The following is a 22,250-nucleotide window of genomic DNA, read 5'->3' as shown; positions in this document are numbered from 1 at the left end:
AAGTCTTCTGAGTAACGGTGAAGGTAATTTTGACGTAGGCTTACAAGTTTATAAAATTTCATAGATCCAATACGGTCGTTAAAAACATTAATTTTTTCTGTATAAAAAGTAGTTAGATCACACATGTAGATTGAAATGTTTAAGACTAAGTTAAAGTTAAAATACGGTAAGTAATTTAGACTGGTGATGATTTTGTAAAATCTAATTTCTTCATCCCAAGCTCACGTTTGTTGAGTTTGTTCATTTACACACATACTATGAAAACGATCAGTTTGTCAAAAAATTTAAATTTCTAAAAGGAAAATGAAAAAGAAATAATTTGGCTGCAACTGTTCAAGGACCTCTTCACGGTCACGGTATGCTCGACGAGACTCTGAAATTCTATGCGTCCAGCTTAATGGAATTTATGTACTGTGAACTTGAGGAATGAACGAGCCTACTTGCAGTGCATATCAGTCAGTTATAGATCTTACGTTTCAGGACAGATCTGCAGGCAAGTCGGTCTGTACTATACGAAATTTCAAAGGAGCGTACATAACTCGGAACTAGTAAAAGCATAACTTGTTTTGAGCTGCATCTACTACTTCACAAAAATGATGATTAATTTCATGCATAACCCACGGGTCCGAATAGGTATATTTTCGTCATGATTGCAATTTTGGAAGAAAGACAATTCTAGGACGTCAGGATCATTACCTATTCCCCTTTTAAAAATGGGAATATCATTGATCATTGGTAAGCGTGTGAGACAAATAGTTGGATGGTGAATAACATCGGATCGAAATGGTTAGTGCGCAAATACACCAAATCTGACTTCATCCCAAACAGCGTCGATTAAAATAATCATCTCGTCATTTTCACGCAGTTTCGATTATAATGAAATATTACAGACGGGAAGCATATGACCAGTATTACTGTCGGGTCTATTACTTCCATCGATCAAAGTATTTTTAATCTGTTGATTTCAAATCTTGTACTTCAATTTTTTTAAACATGCATTTTACTATATAAAGGTCCATATTACCCAGAGCTTGTCAATATTTTTGTCGTTGTTGTCGATAACAGATGAATAGCCGTATGTGACAGGTTAATCACAACAACACGAATACGTGACCGGTTCGGTCATCAGTAAGTAGCCAAAATAAAAATGTAAATCAATGATGTCAAACAAAGCGGCAATACAACTCCGATTCCGATTTTAAATGAAAAACTTCTACCCCCACCCGTTTAATCTAAGCTTAGACGAAATATTGAAATTGCATTGCCGCCCGGCCCAAAACTTAAAGGTCGGAAAAATTTTAGTCAGTTTTTAAATGGGATGAATTGTACAGTGAAGTCACGATATAAGGTTTTATTTGGCATGTCCATTGCTTAAAACAGCAGGTAAAACATTGTTCTGTTGAACAGCATTATTTAAAGCCTCAATTTCCTTTCTGATAAAATTTTCATTATCCGATTTTCTGTCAACATTACGCTGCCGTAAACCGTCAGCATTCATATAGATTTGATCGTCGTTACCGTAACTCATTAAATCATCTTTAAGTTCAACAATACCCGTAACCGTTTTGTCCACAGTTTTATCGATAAAATTTTCAATATTTCTCGTCTCACAGTCAATCTTCTCACGTATCATGTACGACAAATTGTTCATATCGTTTGCACCGTTCATGGTTGCTCGAACATTCACACCGTTCTTGCTATCAAGAACTTTATTTCCATTCATACCGTTAGTTCTATTAAAATCATTCAATTTGTCCGTTGATGATGTTGTTTTTGTTGTTTCATTAATATCACATGCATCAACCGGTCCAGCACTGTCAACAGTTTTGGTCTGCTCGGTTGAGGCTTTTAAGGAATTTGATCGTTTTTCGCCTTGCAACAGTTTCGGCAAGACAATATTTACGAACAAAGCGACTAGATGAAGGCACCCATATACATCCACGAATAATCTGATGCTGGACTGGAAAATCGAATAGAATTGATTGAGACTTTTGTGAGCCGAAAATCGGAATATATTCACAGTACCTGTAACTCGAGTAAAACAAAGGGAAATGTTGTGTAGCCCATAAACACTCTTGTTATGAGAATAGTTAAAATATCATAAAATCGGCGCTTAAATGCTGTATCTTGGAAGCGGTATCGGAAGAGTTTTCTGGCCTGTAACGAGAAATAAAATTATGATTTTATGAGACACTGCAACTCGATTGACTGCTAAAGAATCAAAGAGCCAGCGTATCGTTTCGGTGTACAGATTCTGCAGACACGTTTTCTTAGCAAGGGGTACTTTCAGGTTCGACCCGAACCTGACCTGAATCTGAAATTTTCACGATGGATTAGGTCGAGTTCGGATGACCCGAAATTGTTAAATCAGAAATCACAAATTTTATAGAAAATTTTCGGGTTACCTGAACCCGACTCGATTCATCCTGAAAGTTCAGATTCGGGTCGAACCAATTCAGGTTCGGGTGACGGAGATGTTAGGGTCGAAATCAGGTTCTGGTTCCAGTCAGACCGAAAACAATCCGTTCTGAGTGGAATTTCTGGAGTTTCAACGGAAACACAAGAAAATCTCTGAAATAACAATTCATCCACTCCTCAGGGGATCGACCCCGGAAACATACACAAGTCAGAAATGTCAACTACTCACTTACTAAACGTAAAAATATAAATCTTCAATTAGCAACATACCGTTCTAGCTGCAGTGACTACAAGCGCCATGTAAGCAAACGTAATATAATAGCCAGGGTAAAATCCATGCCATAAGGCACTTAAAGCGAATACTAAATATGTTCCATACTGTTTGGGTACTCTGTCGTACACAACGTTTCTTAACCACCTATTAGTTCCCAGGTTCCAATTATTTATGGCATCTCTAACATTTGTAGCAAGCTGTTGGTATAAGAAAGAAGTTGAGGTATCAGTAATCGCCGTTGGTGCTGTAGACGAAGACCAAACTCACTTCAAATGACACAACGTTAATGTTGGATATTAGGTCCCATTTAACGTTGCCATCTTTGTCATAGCCGTTGAATCCAAGGCCCGAATTATTGCATATTGCATCGGCCAACAGCCAGGCGTGATAATACTTGAATCTTGTGACGGTTGTGGATGTCATTATGAACCACATTTTGTACAAAAATGATGTACCCGTTGAGAATTCCTTGTCTGCCGGAACGTGATCATTACTGCATTGGGTTTTGGGGTGCGAAATTGAAAACAAAATTTACCTTTCAATGCATCTATTGGATACACCGTGACAAACTTCATGTACACAAATGCACAGATCAAACTGCCGATGACTTTTTTCACGACTGCTTTCATTGGTGATGGTTCCATGATTATCTTTTTGCTGTTCAAATTTTGATCCAAGTTACCCTGCAGACAACAAAACCATTTTTCATTTCCGCTTCCGAAAACCAATCTCCCGACGAAAGATCTTAGTAAAAAGAGGTTTACTCACATTACTACTCGGTGTATGCCTCAGAATATGTGAACCTTCAATGAACTCGATGTAATCTCGGTAAAAGACCAAAGGACCAGCCATGAGTCCCTGAAAATGCAGCACGTACGCAAAATACTCCAACGCTGATGGCAACTGGCGGACAGCATGATATTGTTGTGTCTTGGATAGTTCACTTTCATCCCGGTAAACGCCATCGTGTATGCTAAACGCTAGAGTCGTCACCTTTTGTGTGATAATCATCAGTGGCCTAAGCGAGAAAAAAGTCGAAGAAAATTTTTCAGCGATGAAATTTCGTTAATTTTACCCAGTAATGTCCACCGTAGCTGATCCATAGTCGTAAAAAAGTCTGTGAAGATGAATGCAGGACAGATACAGCATTGAGACGACCAGAACAACACTAAAATAAAGATCAGATTTAGAGTCAATCGAAGCGTATGCATTTTATTATTCAATACCGTTGAACAATCTGAGGATTTTGGGTACGAATAACAATGTAACAAAGGGCTGGAAGACCGGCTATGTGAATAGCTTGTTGCCCGAAACAAAAATAGCCCAAACACAGGCCAATCGATAAGCCGTATATATGTCGAATGCCAGATGGTACTTTTGTCGGATGTAAAAACGAACGGAAGAACGATGCGAGGAAGAGCGCTAACACTTGCGATAACAGGAAGTTTATCTGAAATTAAGCAGATTCGTTATCGATGAATGTAAAAAACGAAAATTATTAAAAAAAGAAAAGAAAATCAACTAAAAGGTAGCCCTGACCAGACAATAAAAGTGAGTCTTGTAAACATAGCGTTCACGTTTACTATCATTAAGTAATACAACAATAAAACAAGCATTATTTGCCGGCCTGTTCAACAACATTGGTGAACTAGTTAACTCAATGAAATTACGTAAATTAAAAAGAAACTAGTTGCTTGACCATATAAATGCGTATTCAGCAGATAAGTTAAAGTGGACATGACACATATAATTAGTATGGTGGATCATGTGCAATTTTGTAATTTAACTTAAAAATTACCGAATTAAGTAAATCGCTTTCGTGGGTACACATAACGAGATGCTTTTAAAATCGATACGCATGATAAACATTGAAATGGTACGAGATTTCTTTCATCTGCAGCTGTACAGAAAGAAAAAAGTCGCAATAAAATTCACAAGTTAAATTACGAGTGACCTTTCTCTCGACAGAAGGCGGTAATGGAAAACTTTCAAACAGACTCTAAAGACTCAATAAGGAAAAAGTTAAATGTCCGAAATCCTTCCACATTCAACATATTCCGAGTACTAACTCCTCATCCGTCCGGTCAATTCACAAAACACTTAATTGAGTATTTTTAATGAATCAAATTTTTCTTGGGTCAACAAGTTAGTTGTGAGCCGCTGAACTCGTTTTCATAATAATATATCTCTCTAGTTTGTTTCGTCCTAGGTTCTGAAAGAGCAGGTAAGTAAACCCACGAATGCAGGTACATTTCTAGTGCACAGAAAATTCTCTTCTCTTCTAAGTTCTTAGAAAATTTTTAGTCACCAGTGACATCACTTTTCGTTCACACTCATGTGACGTTTTGCGCATAGGATTTCATGAAATTGTTATGAATAAAATGAAATTTAATATTAAAGTAGATTGCTCACGCAAATATGAGTGAATGATATACCGCAGTGTTTGTTGTTATGTTTTGTTGGGATTGTGAAGTTTTGGTAAGCCTGAATGAAAAATAGTATTATGTCACTCGGAGCAAAGCGGTTTGTTTGTGACCACTGTGGTGAAAAGAAAACAAACCCTGCTTCTCCTAGTAACATAACAATATTACTAACACTCGTTCACTGCGTTCACTCGTTGTAAATATTGTTTGTTTGTATTCTTCTCGGCATATGTATAACGTACTCAAAAATGACTCTCCTTATCGCATCGTGTTATAATGTACTATTACATGTTGCGTGCGTCAAAGCCGTACTTTTCATAATTCATGAACTTCATTCGACACCGTCTTCATGTATAGATCATTTTCATTATACTCGTCAACGTAACCCCACTTAATTTTTCGTCAAGTAGTCCTCAACCTCAATCAATTGACGTTAACTGCGTTCAATTTACTGGTTTTTAGATGAAAATCGTTCGTTCAATTCGTTCGATATTTTTCGACATGTCTGACAGCTGGTATCGTGTCTGACGTTTGAAAGGTCATGAAAATGATCTATAGTATGTCACTAAGCCCTCGAGAAATGACGATTAGGACCCATTTTAAGATTTTAACGGTCATGTCAATGACGTAATGACTCATTTTCCAGAGAGGTGCGTCCACTTCACTGCAGTGAATTCAAAATGACAGCTCATGTTTTCGTGTGATTATTGACCGTGGCCTCGCCTCAAATAAACACACGAAATCAGGACTTTTCATTTTTATTAAAATTCGCTAATAAATGGACTTGACATGTCCTCTTTAACCTCTCTAACAAATAGGCATGACATTCCTCTATATGAGTAGGTATTCTTAAATAAACAATTAGCTGAAACAATGTCACACGACATTCATTCACAATACTCACCCATTGACTCAATGAGTGTGAGCTGTGAATGAAAACAAGTTGAAGTGCATACATTATGCAATTAATCATAATAAGTAAGCATGACAACATCAAAATGATCAAATGCAATGTAAAGTAAAAGTCAATTGTAAACATATGCAAGCTAGCATACATGTTTAATGCAATGCAATTGATTTGAACTAACTCTAAGAAATTTTGTAATAAAATATAGCAACAACAACCGTTGTTCAGCATATTTCCACATTATTTCGTAAATTCTTTACACTTTAAATCTGTCGTTTTAATTTCCGCTACTATTTCGACTATATTTTGAAGATGTAATGGTTTACATTGGGATATGAATATTTGGCAAAATTTCAGACGCAAACGATTGAATGATTCACGTTGGGTGGTGGAAAACAAATTCGGTTTGGTGCGTTTGTCTCGGTAAATTTGAGTTGTTGAATTACTTCTAATAATTCGCCTATTGACAGCGAGTGATTTTATCTACGTATAGCATGTGAAAACTCAATTAAAGAATTTGAAAATTTGTCGAATGCCTTGGAAACAATAATGGCAACAAAACGGTAAAAATGATTGCCAACAATGTCGTTGGTAGTGCAGGTAATCAGTTTGAGTGAAATAAAAATTCATTAGATATGTGTCTGGTCGACGACCTATAGTAGAAGTGAGGTAGAATTGTTTGTGTAAAATCGATTGTCAGATAAGTTTATTAATAGCAATCATTACAATGATAAAATGCATTTTCTAATCTAATAACCCTCGCTATAATCATTGTCGATTTGAAAAGACATCGTTTTCACGTCATAAAACATTCAATTGAAGATCGTTTATCTACACGTTTTCGAACAAATCGAAACAATTAGACAAAGTAACAGAATCAATTTGCAAACTAAACTTTAAACCCAGTCGCATGTTATTCGACGAAATATAAATAAAACACCTGACATATAGATAAACAGATATACTGTCGTTAGAGATGAATGATAGTCATTGTTCGCTATTGAAAAAATAATAATTTGTTAAGGTACCTGCATAGCACAAGACGCAACATCAAACAGTATCGTAGTCATTTCTGTGTTAATCTTTTTTTTTTGCATTTTGTGAGATAAAAGAGAGAAAATCTATTTAGAGCTCTTCAGCTTTCAGAAAGGGCTAGTCCGATCCGAGGGCTAGTCATCTGTTTGTGACTTCGACGACAAAAATAAAGGGATGGATATTGTGGGTGGTGCACACAGAGCATATCGTCTTTTTATTTTTATCGCTGCCGGCCTGTCACAAATGGAAAGCATATTAACAGTTTTACTATCTGATCGATCATTTGATCGAAGATTTTTAGAAATTGATTTCAGAAATCTTTTACTTCATTTGTTTTGAACATGCTTTTTGCTATATAAGACCTCATCAGTCAGAGCTTGTCGTTTATATTGTTTTTGTTGTCGATAACAGATGATAGCCGTCTGCAACAGGCAAGGTCGAAGAGGTCGAAAGGTCAATATGGTAAAATTTGAAAATTCATATTTTTGTCAATATCCAGTGCAGAGATGCCCCTTACCTAATTTTGCAAAAACATTTTAGCGAAAAAATTTTTCACTCCCCATCAGGCATCCGTCAGTCTACATCTACGGATAACTCCTCTGATACCTTATTTTATAAATAACATCGCATTGCCCATAGGTCATCACTAAATCGCTTATTTTGTTCGTCGCTGTCGATAACAGCTGCTTAACCGCTTCAACAAGATAACTTATCTATTTTACCTGTTGGCTTAAACTGTTAGAGTAGATAAAGATACACATAAAGAGAAAGGAAATCCTCAAGTGGTCGCACTTTCATTAATAAAAAAAAGTCCGCTAGCCTTTGTTTGACTTATTGTATGTCGACGACTTATCATTGTTTACGAACTCTATAATCATCGTATGATGTTAACACAGCACTTTGTGTGATATTCATTTCGCTAATACGATAAAGTTCAGTTGAAAGACTGAAATCGATTGAGGTAAAGGAAAATTTTAGCAAATAATTTATTGACAATTTGATTAAACCGGCATAACACACAAACTGGAAACATCGAAACCAACGAACCATGTACTGCAAATCGATGACTTGTACAATTAAGATTGAATGCAATAGATATAACAATAATAATATAACCGAATTCATTGAAAGAACATTGAAGCTAGAAGCCCGAACCAAGTTCGAATGTAAATTGTCGAATTTGGTGACAATTCGTTTTTTTTGTCTTTGATATTATGAGGGTTATGTTCAACAAGGTTAATCAAATTACACAATTTCGACCTTACGAAGGTCTCGTATATCTATGTAATTCAATTTTTTTTATCGGCGTCATTTAACGAAATTAATTCATTAAGCCAAGTGATTTATACAAAAACTATATTACTCAGATTAGACATGCCATTGACGTGTTGGTAAAATAATATCTTGTGATAACATTCTATGGATGGCAATTAAATTACTATTAATTTTCGATAATTGGACATGTTATCAATCCAAGTACTGTGATCGGTACAATCAAGAAAATCCGGGTTCGATACCCGGTTTAGTAAAAATTCTTCAAACGATTTTCTCCCCAGTTGTATAATGATAATAACGGTCCGAACACACCCAACTAATCATCATTTGTTTTGTTGTGGTGTTTGATGTCTACAAATCCAAAGAATGATAAACATGACGTGACTCATTATAACGAACGACAACAATTTTCGTGTAAAAGGACCTACAGAAATATCAGGGGTTTTCTTGAAGTGGTGAGTCACTGTGTGCGACTGTGTGCTATAATGCCGTGCTATGCCAAAAGAACGCATGGCATTTATCTCTTTGCTTTTAAAGAGCTTTTTAGAGCTTGAAGTGTCTTTTGTATTCCACTGTTACAAAAGAATATCGAAGATCGAATGCGATGCAGACTGCCAGTGGATGAGCTTCAAAAGACAAAATAGAGCTACTTTGTTCTGAATTAGCGATACTTTAGAGTAGTACCCCTTTTGGTGATGTTGTAGGTTCCTTAACGGTAAGTAACCTTTTAACAAAGCGAACAATGTGCTACGAAGTCTCTCTTTCAAGAAAATTGTAAAAATGTGAAGCCTCGACAAATCTAAAATATTCAACCTCTGAAATGTACTGATCATTGCAACATTCCTTTATGAAGTTCATGCAAATTATAAGTCCATAAATTTTGTGTTAATTAATTAATTATTCAAAATTAATATCAACTCATTCAACCGGTAGAATGTTCTAAGTCAAAAGCGTACTTATGAATTGGAAATTACTCATTGATAGAAATGCAAGCGGAAATTCTAATCGTTATTTACTTTAATTGATCTAAATTGACCTAAACCTGATATTACTACCAGTGCTTGTTTTTCACAAAAGACGTTTATTCATAACAACCGACGATAATAATGAATGATGATTTTGTATGTTGCAAGTCCAATCTATGGTCTACCTCTATGGTGCGATCTGAACCACCGACTTACTGTGACTTCTGAGTCACGAAGTATACAAATATGTACTTTCTGAGGAAAGTTAGGTGCTCAATCGATATCGCACCTAAATGTAGGCTAGACATATGAACACAAATTCGTTGTATTTGATTTGCGTCATAAGAGCCATTAAGTGTGTGCATCATTTCAGCCACAAAACACATTACAATTACCCAACTTTTGAAGCTTGAGTGAAACAGTGAAACGAATAAGTAAAAGATTCGATATCGAACATTAGAAGCGATACTTAAAACAGAAGAAGTAGTAGATTGAATATTTGTGTGGAAGGTAATGTAGAAGGTTGAGTTGTTAACAAGAACAAAATGACGGCGCATTTAGCACACAAAAAATTGATTCTTACGCGGCAGTGTAATTTAGCGCCCAAATTCAATTTGTTAACAGTCAATGCAGCTCCTTAAAATTAAAGACGCGACACTGATCATTACTTTGTAATTGTGATTCAATCGTAGTTGATTGTTGATTAAGTCAACATTCCATTCTGTCACGAATAAAATATTTCGTGATCTCACTCGTCTGCGTTGTTGAATTATCATAGCTTTGAGTAAATAAAGTGAATTTCATCAGATTGAAATAAACTCAAATTGACTAACTGATGTATGACTGAAACGATCATTTTTCTTTTCTTTTAACAACGACTGTAGGTCACAGTTTCAGCAAAAAAAAAAACAATTGAAGCGACCGATAATTTTGCAATTAATTTTGTTGCAGATAAGAATTGCAATCACCACATTCAACATAAAAAATGTCTATCTTCAGGAATGAAAATGTAAACAATAACATGTAATCGCTCTTATATCACAATTAAATATAGACGTGCTATTGGAGACCATATAAGACGATTTTATCGAAATTGTTGTATATTCAAGAGCGGTCTTTAAACAAGTAAACAAATACAAAATGTTTTTGGAGTGTGGAGCAACCATTTCTGCAATTGTTTTATGTTCAAGCAATCCGTTTTTAATCAACAAATTGATTATAGATTATAGAACTTCGGAACAAAGAAGCGTAATAATATAAGTATCGTAGTTGTCTTATTGGATTGCACTGCCACGGCCACTATCTAGAGCTAGATTGCAATAATATGGAGACTCTTAAGAAATTGAATACCAACTTTGACATTGATACATTAAGAGTAGGTTTCTTGTGTGATGTGTACAATCCCACAAAAAAAGCTTACTTCAACTGCGTTGTCTGAAAATAAATATAAGCCACCTGAGCTCAATGCTTCCCAAAAACATTCTTCTGTTATCCAGTCGGAGCATTAGAACTTCCATATTTTAATGTCTAGTGAACCATCCAAACACTATATTGATTTACTCGCTCCAAATGATTTACTTCAAATCTGCAAGTTCCGAAAGCTCATTACATAGATACCGGCTTAGTTGCTGAAACTAAAGTTTTTCCCTTAACATGAATCCCAAATTCTGAGCTCTGAGTCTAAAACAAGCTCCGACCAAATCTATTTTTCAAACTGTACGGGACTAAAAACGAATGATATTTTATGGAAACGCAATAGAAGGTAATAAATTACTGTAATTTCTAATTGGGTTTGAAATATTTGACTTGCAAAGCAGCTTTTTTAATTACAGTCACATGTACTGTTGAAAGCTGCACGAATAATAGATAGAATGTTGTAACTTTGCCATATTGAATATTGATATGATATTGCAGGTATACGGTCGAAATGCAAACCTCAACCTTGATCTCTGATCATCTGATTAGACCCGTACGAAGTACTGGGGTCTTATAGGCTTACGCATACGTTTGTAACACGTCGAGTTGGACTCCCTGAGTAAGGGGAAACCTATTGTGGTTGTCTAGAGATGCCAAATCCGCGAAAAAAAATGTCCGTCTGTCTGTCCGTCTGTCCGTCTGTCTGTCTGCACGATAACTTGAGTAAAACGCACCCGATTTTGAAAATTCTTTTTTTTTCCCGTTTGGTAATGTCAAAAGACAGGCTAAGTTCGAAGATGAGTGATTTTGGATCGACCCCTCCCGAGCTGTGGCCCAATAAGTGCTTTACGGTTTTTCGAAGATATCTCCGGACATTTAAACGTGAAACTTGTAAGTGATACGTCAAATAAAAGGTATTTTCAATACCGATCGACAAAAAAAAAGTTTATGGAAGTCGGATGACCGACTCGTGAGTTAGACCCCTTGGTGTGGAACAGGCACAGGGCGGCAAGCAGTTTTTGCTTGTAGGTCGGCCACATTTGAACATATTTCGTCTGTTTTAGCTTTATTAGATAGGTATTGACCGTACCAATCAGGGAAATTTTTTTTTATGAAATTATGTTCTCCGGAGCGTGAGCTAGGTCTCTTGGAGTGAGCTCTTATCTGGCTACTCGGAAGTACAGTGAACGTGGTGTATTTTGACAATATCTCGAGTAAATTTTGACCGAATTTCATGAATTTTTTTTTGTTTGAAAGGTATTAACGAATGTAAAGCGTCGGTACTATTTCCGGTCTCCTAACAAAATGGCTGCCGGCGGCCATATTGGATTTTATTAAAAGTGATATAAAGTGATATAAAATGATGCTTAGAGTTTCTGTTAACATGGAAATAATGTGTTAAGTGTGAGGGGTTTCAGGGATTCCATATATGGACATCTATATATACCTATATACAGCTATATTGAGCTATATACAGGCATATAGAGCTATATAATAGCATATAATAATGTTTATTTACAGTGAAATATCGGTAAATATAGCGGTATATAGCTGTTTAAATAGGAATTTATGAAATTTGACTTCGTACGGGGCTGTTTAGTGTTTATATTGCCTCCGGCAATTTAATTGTATATGATAACAAGGCAAAGAGTAGATAATGTAAGTGATTTAAAAGGAAGAATAGTTTTTCAGCAGAGAAGAAAATGAATTAAGAGAAATGAAGAGTTTCACATTAAAGGCCTTTGATACGAATAGGTGTTTCGTACGGGTCGGCGTTAGCTATGTTTTTAATAATAAAATTGATGACTCAAGAAATAGGACAATATATTGAATGCCGCGAAAGTAATTCGTTACATGAGGCAACAATTCTGTGATAAAAGCAAAGAAAACTCACAAAGTGGGTTTTTTGAGCACCAAGCTTTTCAACAAGTTCAGATAGTTTATCCGATCCGCAGGCAAGGAACACAACTACACTTGTCGAAAAACAAATACCGAAGTAAGTTGCTCAAAAACATACGAATGAGTTTGTGAGAATCACAATGTTGTTTCCGTATTAATAAATTAAATAGCAACAAGCACTGTATTCTATAGCTTATTATCTATCCCATGCGAAAGTTGAACCGAAAATATTCTTCATTATTCTGGATTATTTTCACAGGAAGCTACCGACATGTAATGATCAACTTTCGCATGGGGCATGCAATAAAGTCTTTTATGTGTTAAAACGACCCCTTCGGGTCAGTCGTTGACACTCGTCACAATACAAATGTTGAGCCTCACCTCAGACGTAATGCAATGTAACATCTAGTTTCTCAATTAAGAAATGGCTAGCGACAGCAACGACTGAAATAAACGATGAGCTTAGGACCGCTTAGGATAGTGTTCTCTTATATTGTTCAAGTTTTCCTATAACTAAGTAAGTTTATGCATCGTACAGTGCACGATTCGTACACTAAGAAATGCATGAAACGAAAGAAGTTATAACAGATTTATAATCGCTATATGGCGATGCACTTGCCATTTACAAAAAAATCATTTGAATCAATTAAATTAACTGAAGTTCTTAATTTGATACGAGTTCTGTGGCACTGTTTTTAACTGAAAACATAACACGAAACATTGAGATTCGATTGAATTATTTACTTGAAAAAATCGTCTGAGTATACAGAGTAAGTCGATCGTTGAAATAAAATTTTAAATAGCTTTTCCATCTCGCAAAATTAATTTCAATTTTATTTTTCGTATATCGTTCGTTATCATTTTATCGTCAGTATAACAAACAGCGGAACATATTTTTCTGAGTTTGGAATACAGTTTTCTAATAATAACAGTCCCCCACTAAAACAGTTTGCGTTTTAAAGTTGCACAATGATTCATTGGAAAAACCGAGCAAACTTTTGTATTGATTTTCATATCCTCACAATGTGATTGCTAAATGAATATAGGTCACCACAGGACAGAAGTGAGAATTGCTGTTGATTCTTCCCAAGCAGTACGGACAACAATGGAAAAATGAACAAAAGTTTTACTATTAAGCTCGGCATTTTGCAATGAACCTGGATTAGGTCATGATGGGAAATTGTTATCGTTAGGTAAATCAAAGCGACCCTGTCACTAAGCAATGGCGCAAATAAGTATAGTACTTGTTGCCGCTAACATTTCGTTTATTTTTTACTTAACCGGAATATAGATAAACTAAGTACAATTTTAGACAATAAATGCTATTTCCTGAAGCAAGTGACACAATTCAAACGTGTTTCAACTGAAACTTGATAATTTATTGTTCGATATTCAGTCTGTGATAAGGCACCGATTTGTGCAAAAGTTCGTTCAGTTTCAAAATGAATCAGACGTGGATCCTACTCGCTGTCGTTGTTCTATTAATCCCGTGTTCGACGACATTTGGTGGCAATGTTTTTCTTAATCCAAGAAGTGGCTCGTATAGTGCACAATTTTACGCAGGTAGAAATTAACTTTTAACCTTTAACAAACGGCAAATATATTGCCACATCTTTTGCTGTGAATCAAGGTAGTGCTGTGAATCATTAAAAGTGAAATTTTGATTCTAAAAAGTCGGTTGCTTGAACTTTGACTTAAAATCGAGTGGCGGATATTTGTTAATTTCGTTGACAAAGAATTTTCAATCAGGGGATTTTCTATACTGTTTTTACTAGATTTCCAAGGATTTTCTTTTTAAGCTTTGGGAATTTTCTTTGAATTTCAAGGATTTTCTTTAGTTTTCTGAGGAATTTCTTCGATTTCTAAAATTGTCTGATGAAAGAACTCTCTACTTTTCAAAAGATTTTCTTTCGACCGACAGAGGATTTTCTAGGAATATCTTCAGTCGCTTAAAATCAATAAAAAGTGCATTCTGCTCTCTATAATGTTGACATGCCATTTAACAGGTTAAATGATGCTACACGAGGATTGTTGATGTGGAATGTGTAGATCCTTTTTCGATCGACTTTATCTAAATTTAGTGAATTTGTCAACCTAATTATACAATAGTCAATCTGAATCTCTTTTATAGATCCATATTCTACAGGATCATGTAAAATTGATCCGTACAACAAATCAATCACAATAAGAAATTTGAAATCCTACTGCAACACCAGACAACTACGAAATATTTTCTCAAGTTTATCGTCCGGCACATACCCAATTGGTAAGACATTGTAATAAACAAAACATTGAGCTACACTCCGATCTGAATCAACTGTGTTATAGGTCGATTAAGAGGATACACAATTGTTGGCCCTGATGCACTCGTCGAGTCTGTATGGAATGGCAAAAATTTTTATTACGCAAATGGATCCGCACGCGGTGGTACGGTGACCAATACGTTCTTAGGAATATTTCAGTTTTTACAAGCTTCAATTTATCGAACAATCGCTCCAATTGATGGCAAAGAAGCGTTCGCAATCGATTATAGAAACGAGATATTTGCTTTTCTGATGATAGACTTTCTACGAAAAGTTCAAGACAATTTGTATTTGGGCTTTGTGACGATTCGTGGTTTTGAAACCATACCAGTCGGATATTTTTTACTGGAAAGTTTTTGATCTGTCCAGACGCTTTACCGAATGTTTTTGTCATTAGTTTCTACCTGATTAATTGTTAACTGTAAGACTGAACTTCAATTTAGCTACACCATTACCATTATATGACGATAAAGTATAGCCGAAAACGATAAACTGGAACAGGTTTCATAGAACTTGTCAGACCTAAAATAAATTGTTTTTCTTCGTATACCTGTTTCAAACATTACGTGACATCATCAAAGTTTCTTAAATGTTAGAATATATCACATTACTAAATTGAGCGAGAAAATCACTACCAATCACTGGGACGGAGGGTGTAATCGAAAACGTTTAAGTAAAGGTGGAAGACATTCAAATAATTTTGTTTCTTCATTTTTATTGGGACTTTGGACAACACCTATCTCTTATTGCTATTTCTTTACAATGAGTTTCCACCTATCCTTTGTGTATTTTAAAATTAGTTCAATAAATGCGGGCTTGGATCATAAATTTCGTTATCAATGTGCGTAAATAACATTTTATCAATGTATATGCCTCAATGAAATGTAGAAAGTAATTTAATGGATTACCAGGTCTTTTTTTTGGCACAATAATAGCAGCGACTTAATCTTGCGCATTTTCAAAAAAACCGTTTTGTGCGATAAGTTGACTTTTTCGCAAAACTCACATCGACATTTGACTATGACTAAACAAAACAAGCTGATATTTTTAGACCCATGCAAGGTGCTGGTCTTAGGGATCCATCATAAATTGAGTAGCGTTTTTTCAGTGCTGTCGTCAAAATTAAGTAGCTCGAGAAATACGGCGTTTATGAAGTTGAAACTATGTTCTACCACTCCAATATACCCCCTAAATGGAAAATAGGACATAGCTTGAACTCCATAGAGCGTGTATTTCTCGAGATATTTAAGATTTAATTTTGATGACAGCACTAAAAAAGCGCTACTTAATTTATGAATGATCCCTCATAGCTTTAAGCGGTAATCGCACCTACGTCGTTTGCGTTTCACAATATCGGAAAGTGGGAGGAGTTTTCATTTATTGAAAGTTAGTGGAGAGGTAATCGGTGCCGTATGTGCGAGAAGGAACTGAACTGGTCTCAAGAGAGGGCTGGTCGGATTTCTGTCAGGACAGATCAGATTAAATAACTAAAATTAATTCGAAGGATTGGAGCTAGCTCAATGGAACACCTTTAACGAAACAAATCGAATACGAGTAACATACCATGCTAGCTACTTTGCCACATCCATTGTTCGGGTCTCCGAACTGCTTGATTGAAGTTGTTTTCGTTTTTCTATTCTTTTCGTTTTTGAGTCACTAAGAATTTAAAGCGTGCTCTCTCGTCAATGACGAGTCGTCATATGATTGTGCCATATCTGTAATTTTATTCCATTTAAAATTATTCATGATCATGACCTTGTTAGTTTTTATAGTCAACAGCAAAATTATTGCGCTTAAAAAACGCTACGGTTTTTTGTTTGAAAGTGTACGAATTTGTACGGCACATAAATAAACTTTCTATTCCAATTTACTGGAAAATTTATTGAAAAATTCGACTTATTGCATCGAATGCTAGAACAGAAATATAATTCAAATCAATGCCCCAAAATTGGTGTAAAAAGTAAACGTCGTAAGGCGATCAAAGCGATCGTATTTAAGCAAAAATATGTCGAGCGATAGTGAGTTCGTGTTTATTATTATAGTGTTATGTCATTCAGCTGCCACCTACACCTACACATAATAACTTCGATATTTTAAATGAAATGGAAATAGTCTTGTTATACAACAGTTACTGAAGTTTACAGTGTCTGTTTTTGAATGAAAGTTTTACTGCGTCTTAAAATTCTCAACGTTGTCGTCCCTGACGAGTCCCCTTATGTGAAGTTTCCTTACAAAATTCGCTGTAAAAAAGCGAACTTGAGAAATTTGAAACCAACGGGACGAAAGGGTGTCTCTAGCAGTCTCATACTAGGGAACGACACGACAAATTATTTACTTGTTGGGTTCCGTTGTCAGTGTACTACTGTTTTGAACTTGACTATAACTTTTTGGCCTATCTTTTTGTTTTCCTAACTGTTGATTAATTTAAGAGTCTCGCGCGGTAGAGACGTTACGTTCAGTTCGTCGTCCGTTGCTAAATCGTAATGTAAATACCCTGGGCGCTGCCACATTCAACTGTTACCTGTATATTGCACATCGCGGAATTAATTGAATTATTATTTACTAGGCCCCATCTTTTGGATGGGTCAGATCCCTTGACTGATTGACTACTTTTCTCAAGAAGATTTTTGTAATCCGAGCAAAAAAAATCACTCTAAAAGTACATAAAAGTATACCAGAGTATGCGTACCCTACTTTCGATACAAAATACGTATATGAGAAATTCCAGCACTTGACCATATACTGGTTCATACGTATTTTCAGAACTTAAGAGGCATCGATGATTTGCTGAAAAGTATACATTTGGGTGATTTTTAAATACCGTCTCTTGGTAATCTATTTCCACCAGATTCATTTTTCAAGTATGTACAACCGCAATAACGACCACGAATGTGTCAGCTTTCAACATAAAATAGATTTGGTTGTAGCAATTTGACCAACCCTGAGAAAACTGGGTTTATGAAAATTTCGTTACACTGATCACTTTTTTCAGAACTGGTCAAGTGACTACAACCAACAAATCTACTTTCTGTTGAAAGCTAATACATTCGTGGTCGTTATTGCGGTCGTGTGTTTTGAAAAAAGGATTCTGATGAAAAGATACCATCAAAAAAGCAGCACGAGATACGCAAATGTAGGATACAATTTTAGCTAAGCATCGATGTCTCTTAAGTTTTATTGTCTTCTAGCAGACCCTGGAAAGAGGCGAATTTCTTGCTTATATATTGAATAAAAATTAAACTCGTGTGATTACGGCCCTCGCCTCGCTCTGGCCGCAAAGTTCACACTCGTCCAAACTTTAATTTTTTTCTTATCATCGATATAAAGATATTACACACACAAAATTTTGGAATAAGTCCTAGAATATTACTCCAGTATATTCCATTAACGAGCTTAACCCAAAAATATCTTTCTTAGGAGGATAATTGTCTTTTGTGGACCATTAAGAATTACTCAACTAATAACACGATAATATGATGATACAAAAATTCTTTTAGGAATATCTCTGAGATCCCCCACTGTCATAGCCCAACTTTGAACTTATCCTCGGGAATGGAATTCCCCGTCGAATAAAAACAGTTTTTGAAATCCGTTGAGGATTACGTCAAGTTATTGTGTTATCTAGGAACGAAACAAAAATTGTTTTGGGAATATCTCTAAGATCACCAGCCCGTTACGACCCATCTTCGAACGTAGCCTTCGTAATTTTATTCCCTGTCAAATAAAAAAAAGTTTTTGGAAATCTGTCGAAAACTACTCGAGTTATCGTGTTATCAAAGGACGAGACAAAAATTCTTTTGGGAATATCTCTAAGAACACCCGACCGTAATAGCCCATGTTCAAACTTAACCTCATTAATTCAATTCCCCGTCGATTAAAAAAAAAGTTTTTGGAAATCCGTTGAAAGCTACTCGAGTTATCGTGGAATCAAGCGACCAGACAAAAATTCTTTTGGGAATATCTCTAAGAACACCCGACCGCAATAGCCCATGTTCAAACTTAACCTCATTAATTCAATTCCCCGTCGATTAAAAAAAAGTTTTTGGAAATCCGTTGAAAGCTACTCGAGTTATCGTGGAATCAAGCGACCAGACAAAAATTCTTTTGAGAATATCTCTAAGAACACCCGACCGTAATAGCCCATGTTCAAACTTAACCTCATTAATTCAATTCCCCGTCGATTAAAAAAAAGTTTTTGGAAATCCGTTGAAAGCTACTCGAGTTATCGTGGAATCAAGCGACCAGACAAAAATTCTTTTGAGAATATCTCTAAGATCACCCGACCGTAATAGCCCATCTTCGAACTTGACCTCATTAATTCAATTCCCTGTCGATTAAAAAAAAGTTTTTGGAAATCCGTTGAAAGCTACTCGAGTTATCGTGGAATCAAGCGACCAGACAAAAATTCTTTTGGGAATATCTCTAAGAACACCCGACCGTAATAGCCCATGTTCAAACTTAACCTCATTAATTCAATTCCCCGTCGATTAAAAAAAAGTTTTTGGAAATCCGTTGAAAGCTACTCGAGTTATCGTGGAATCAAGCGACCAGACAAAAATTCTTTTGAGAATATCTCTAAGATCACCCGACCGTAATAGCCCATCTTCGAACTTGACCTCATTAATTCAATTCCCTGTCGATTAAAAAAAAGTTTTTGGAAATCCGTTGAAAGCTACTCGAGTTATCGTGTTATCAACGAATCATCAAAGTGTGACAAACATTTTCTGTATTTAAGGTTTTTGGTCATACATTCATGCATTTTCAATCATAGTAGTGATCATTGTGTGACAAACATTTTAGGGTGTTTATCATCCATAAGACCCATGACTTTCAGTCAAGGGAATAAATCATGGTCTGTCTGTCTCATATTGCGCCTTTTTTTATAGAACTTACATTGCTATTAAAAATCAATTGATATCGTGATCGGGTAGGTTATTATTATATATCTTTCTTCAACGTTGTAGGCATGTATTAGACATTCATTACAGCTGAGCATTATTTGAAATTGTTTCTATCGAGTAACATGAACATTTGGAAAACTATCGTAGGAACATTGCAAGTTATTTACTAACTATCTATGAACATAAACTAAAGTTAATGACGGCAGCTACTCAACTATTACTACAGGTAGCATTTAGGGAAAACTTATCGTAAAATTGAACGCTAAAAGAAATGGTAAATCACTGAGAATGTTCTTCCAAAAATTTTCGTGGAATTGTAAGACTTTGGTAATTGACGCTTTTCGAGCTGAACAGGTTGAATCGAATAGCTACGTAAATGCTCAATCGAGTTAACTTTCATGAGTTCTAGAAAAGCATAGATAGATTTAGATGGGCAATGATGTTCAATCGTATTAAGACTTCATCAACCTTTTACAGAAGTGCAGCTAGAACAGTTATCGATTCTGTTCCTTGATTACAATCAATACTTAGATTTACAGAAAATCTTTTACTTCATTTGTTTTAACATACATTAACACGCCGCTAAATCAAGTTCATTATCAATTGTTGTCGTCGTTGTCAACAACAGATGATTTATGACTTATCTTCTATCGCCAAACAACTTTCAAAGCCTTCAACCTTCAGAAACAAAAAAAAATATTTCTAGATCAATGTCAAAACGCCGATTGAATAAACGACCTAATTCATGCTTGCTTATCTCTATAGTACATTCACCTGTACTCAAATTTATTCAAACAATATACACAACGAACAGTCATTCTCACTTGGGCTGAATAAGAAAGAAATAAAAAAAAACCACGCGAAAAACCGCGCACACATTTGAGTGTATGAAATTTATTTTATCCTAAACAAAAACCAGAAGAATGCAATAATTCGTCGTCGTCACAAAAATCGTACGATATGTTTTTGGCGAATAAGACTCGTTCTTCTCACACCACAACCACATATCGTTTTATTTTAGTTTCTGTACTACGTATAACATTTGTACCTACACGATACTGTCGATATGTCTGTAGCTATATGTGGAGATATAATTTAACTTTTGATTCATATATTCCACATAAGCGGTCTATGACATCATTTTTATAATAAACAAACGTTTTACATATGTGGCGATCTTATCGCGGTCAATTTAGCGTTGACATGATAGAAATACAATATCGTATTACACCTTTCGTTACAGACCTATTTTTGAGGACTTAACTCAACCCAGACCAGCCCAATGTAATGCAATAATCTTTAAGGACTGTGAAGAATTCGTGTTTTATTGACGGAACGATTGTTCATTCACACCAAATCAAAATGGCGTGTTTACTATTTATTTACATTTTGTATAGGAAGAACACCCAGCTGTTGAATTCTTTTCATTCATTAAAGGGAGTTTGAATAAATTTTTGTTTGGTTTTTATCGTCACATAAAGACGGCAGCGAAATTTTTGTTCATTTCTTAAGTCAAGGCTGACGACAGATAGCAATTCGAATTGGATTTCGTTTTTTATAAAAATAAAATATTTCGACATGCGTGTGAAAATATGGGTTTATAAAAAGGTGGCAATCGTATAGGATATATCGCAATATTACTAATGTACTCACCAGATCAACAGATAATCCACACAGGTCAGCAAGCCACAGAAATCTTTTGCTGCCATCATATTGGCCATCGTTCATGCCAATTTTTAGAGTCTCCATGATTATCGTTTTCACAATCAAATAATTCAAAGTTTCTTATAAATATCCGTTCAGACGATTCAATTCGAAACGATACTGACAGAATTATTCGCCATCACTTCACACAAAGGTAAACACAGTGCACACATAAATTTCTTCAATCAACACTGGCGGATTTACACTGTACCACAATACTATATTGGAAGCATCAATGGAAAACAAGAATGTTTATTGTTTGCAATAATTTAAAAACTTAACTAAAAATCTATTTACATTACACGCGCAATAATCAAACAAAGATTTTTTTTTTGTTGCTCTTTTGTTCGATGCACACACCTCAATTGACGTCCCGGAATAAACTAAATTTAAATTTTGAAATAAAATCGACTCGTATCATGAAATTACGTTTTTGGAGTGTGTATCGTCGGCAAGAGTGAATTTTTTTTTGTATCGAGCATGTTTGGACGTTTGATTTGAGTGTTGTGAATTCTCTTGAAACGATTGAACGTTGAAAGTCTCTCTGTTTACAATATTAAGAACGTTTGTGAGAATATATATTTAGAGTCGGGAGAGAAGAGAAATGTGCAGAGAGTTCCACACAATAAACTAACAGTGTTGAATGTGGTGCATTACTAAGTTGAGTGAAATTCTAGAGAAAACTTTGGAAAACCTTGAATTTTTAAATGAAACTGCAAGTATATGACCA

At 35.4% G+C, this 22,250-nt stretch overlaps 1 protein-coding gene and 1 long non-coding RNA gene across 2 annotated transcripts; one reads left to right on the top strand and one right to left on the bottom strand.

Moving 5' to 3' along the window:
- Positions 1-1,304: 1,304 nt before the first annotated feature.
- LOC119079417 (lysophospholipid acyltransferase 1) lies at positions 1,305-21,925 on the bottom strand. Its single transcript, XM_037187320.1, has 9 exons — positions 21,470-21,925; positions 3,919-4,142; positions 3,768-3,860; positions 3,461-3,710; positions 3,228-3,375; positions 2,960-3,165; positions 2,689-2,889; positions 2,026-2,157; positions 1,305-1,960 (listed from the first exon to the last, which is right to left on the bottom strand). Exons 1-9 carry the CDS (start codon positions 21,563-21,565, stop codon positions 1,352-1,354), a joined length of 1,959 nt encoding a protein of 652 aa, XP_037043215.1. The 5' UTR covers positions 21,566-21,925; the 3' UTR covers positions 1,305-1,351.
- Positions 13,878-15,576, top strand: LOC119079420. The gene is made up of 3 exons (XR_005088169.1): positions 13,878-14,175; positions 14,744-14,878; positions 14,941-15,576. It is a non-coding gene; the product is annotated as an uncharacterized LOC119079420 (long non-coding RNA).
- Positions 21,926-22,250: the final 325 nt, after the last annotated feature.

The sequence above is a fragment of the Bradysia coprophila genome, unplaced genomic scaffold (assembly GCF_014529535.1).
Source record: "Bradysia coprophila strain Holo2 unplaced genomic scaffold, BU_Bcop_v1 contig_324, whole genome shotgun sequence".
Taxonomy (NCBI): Eukaryota; Metazoa; Arthropoda; class Insecta; order Diptera; family Sciaridae; genus Bradysia; species Bradysia coprophila.
Note: the sequence above shows the minus strand (reverse complement) of the source record. Positions and strands in the feature narration are given on the sequence as shown.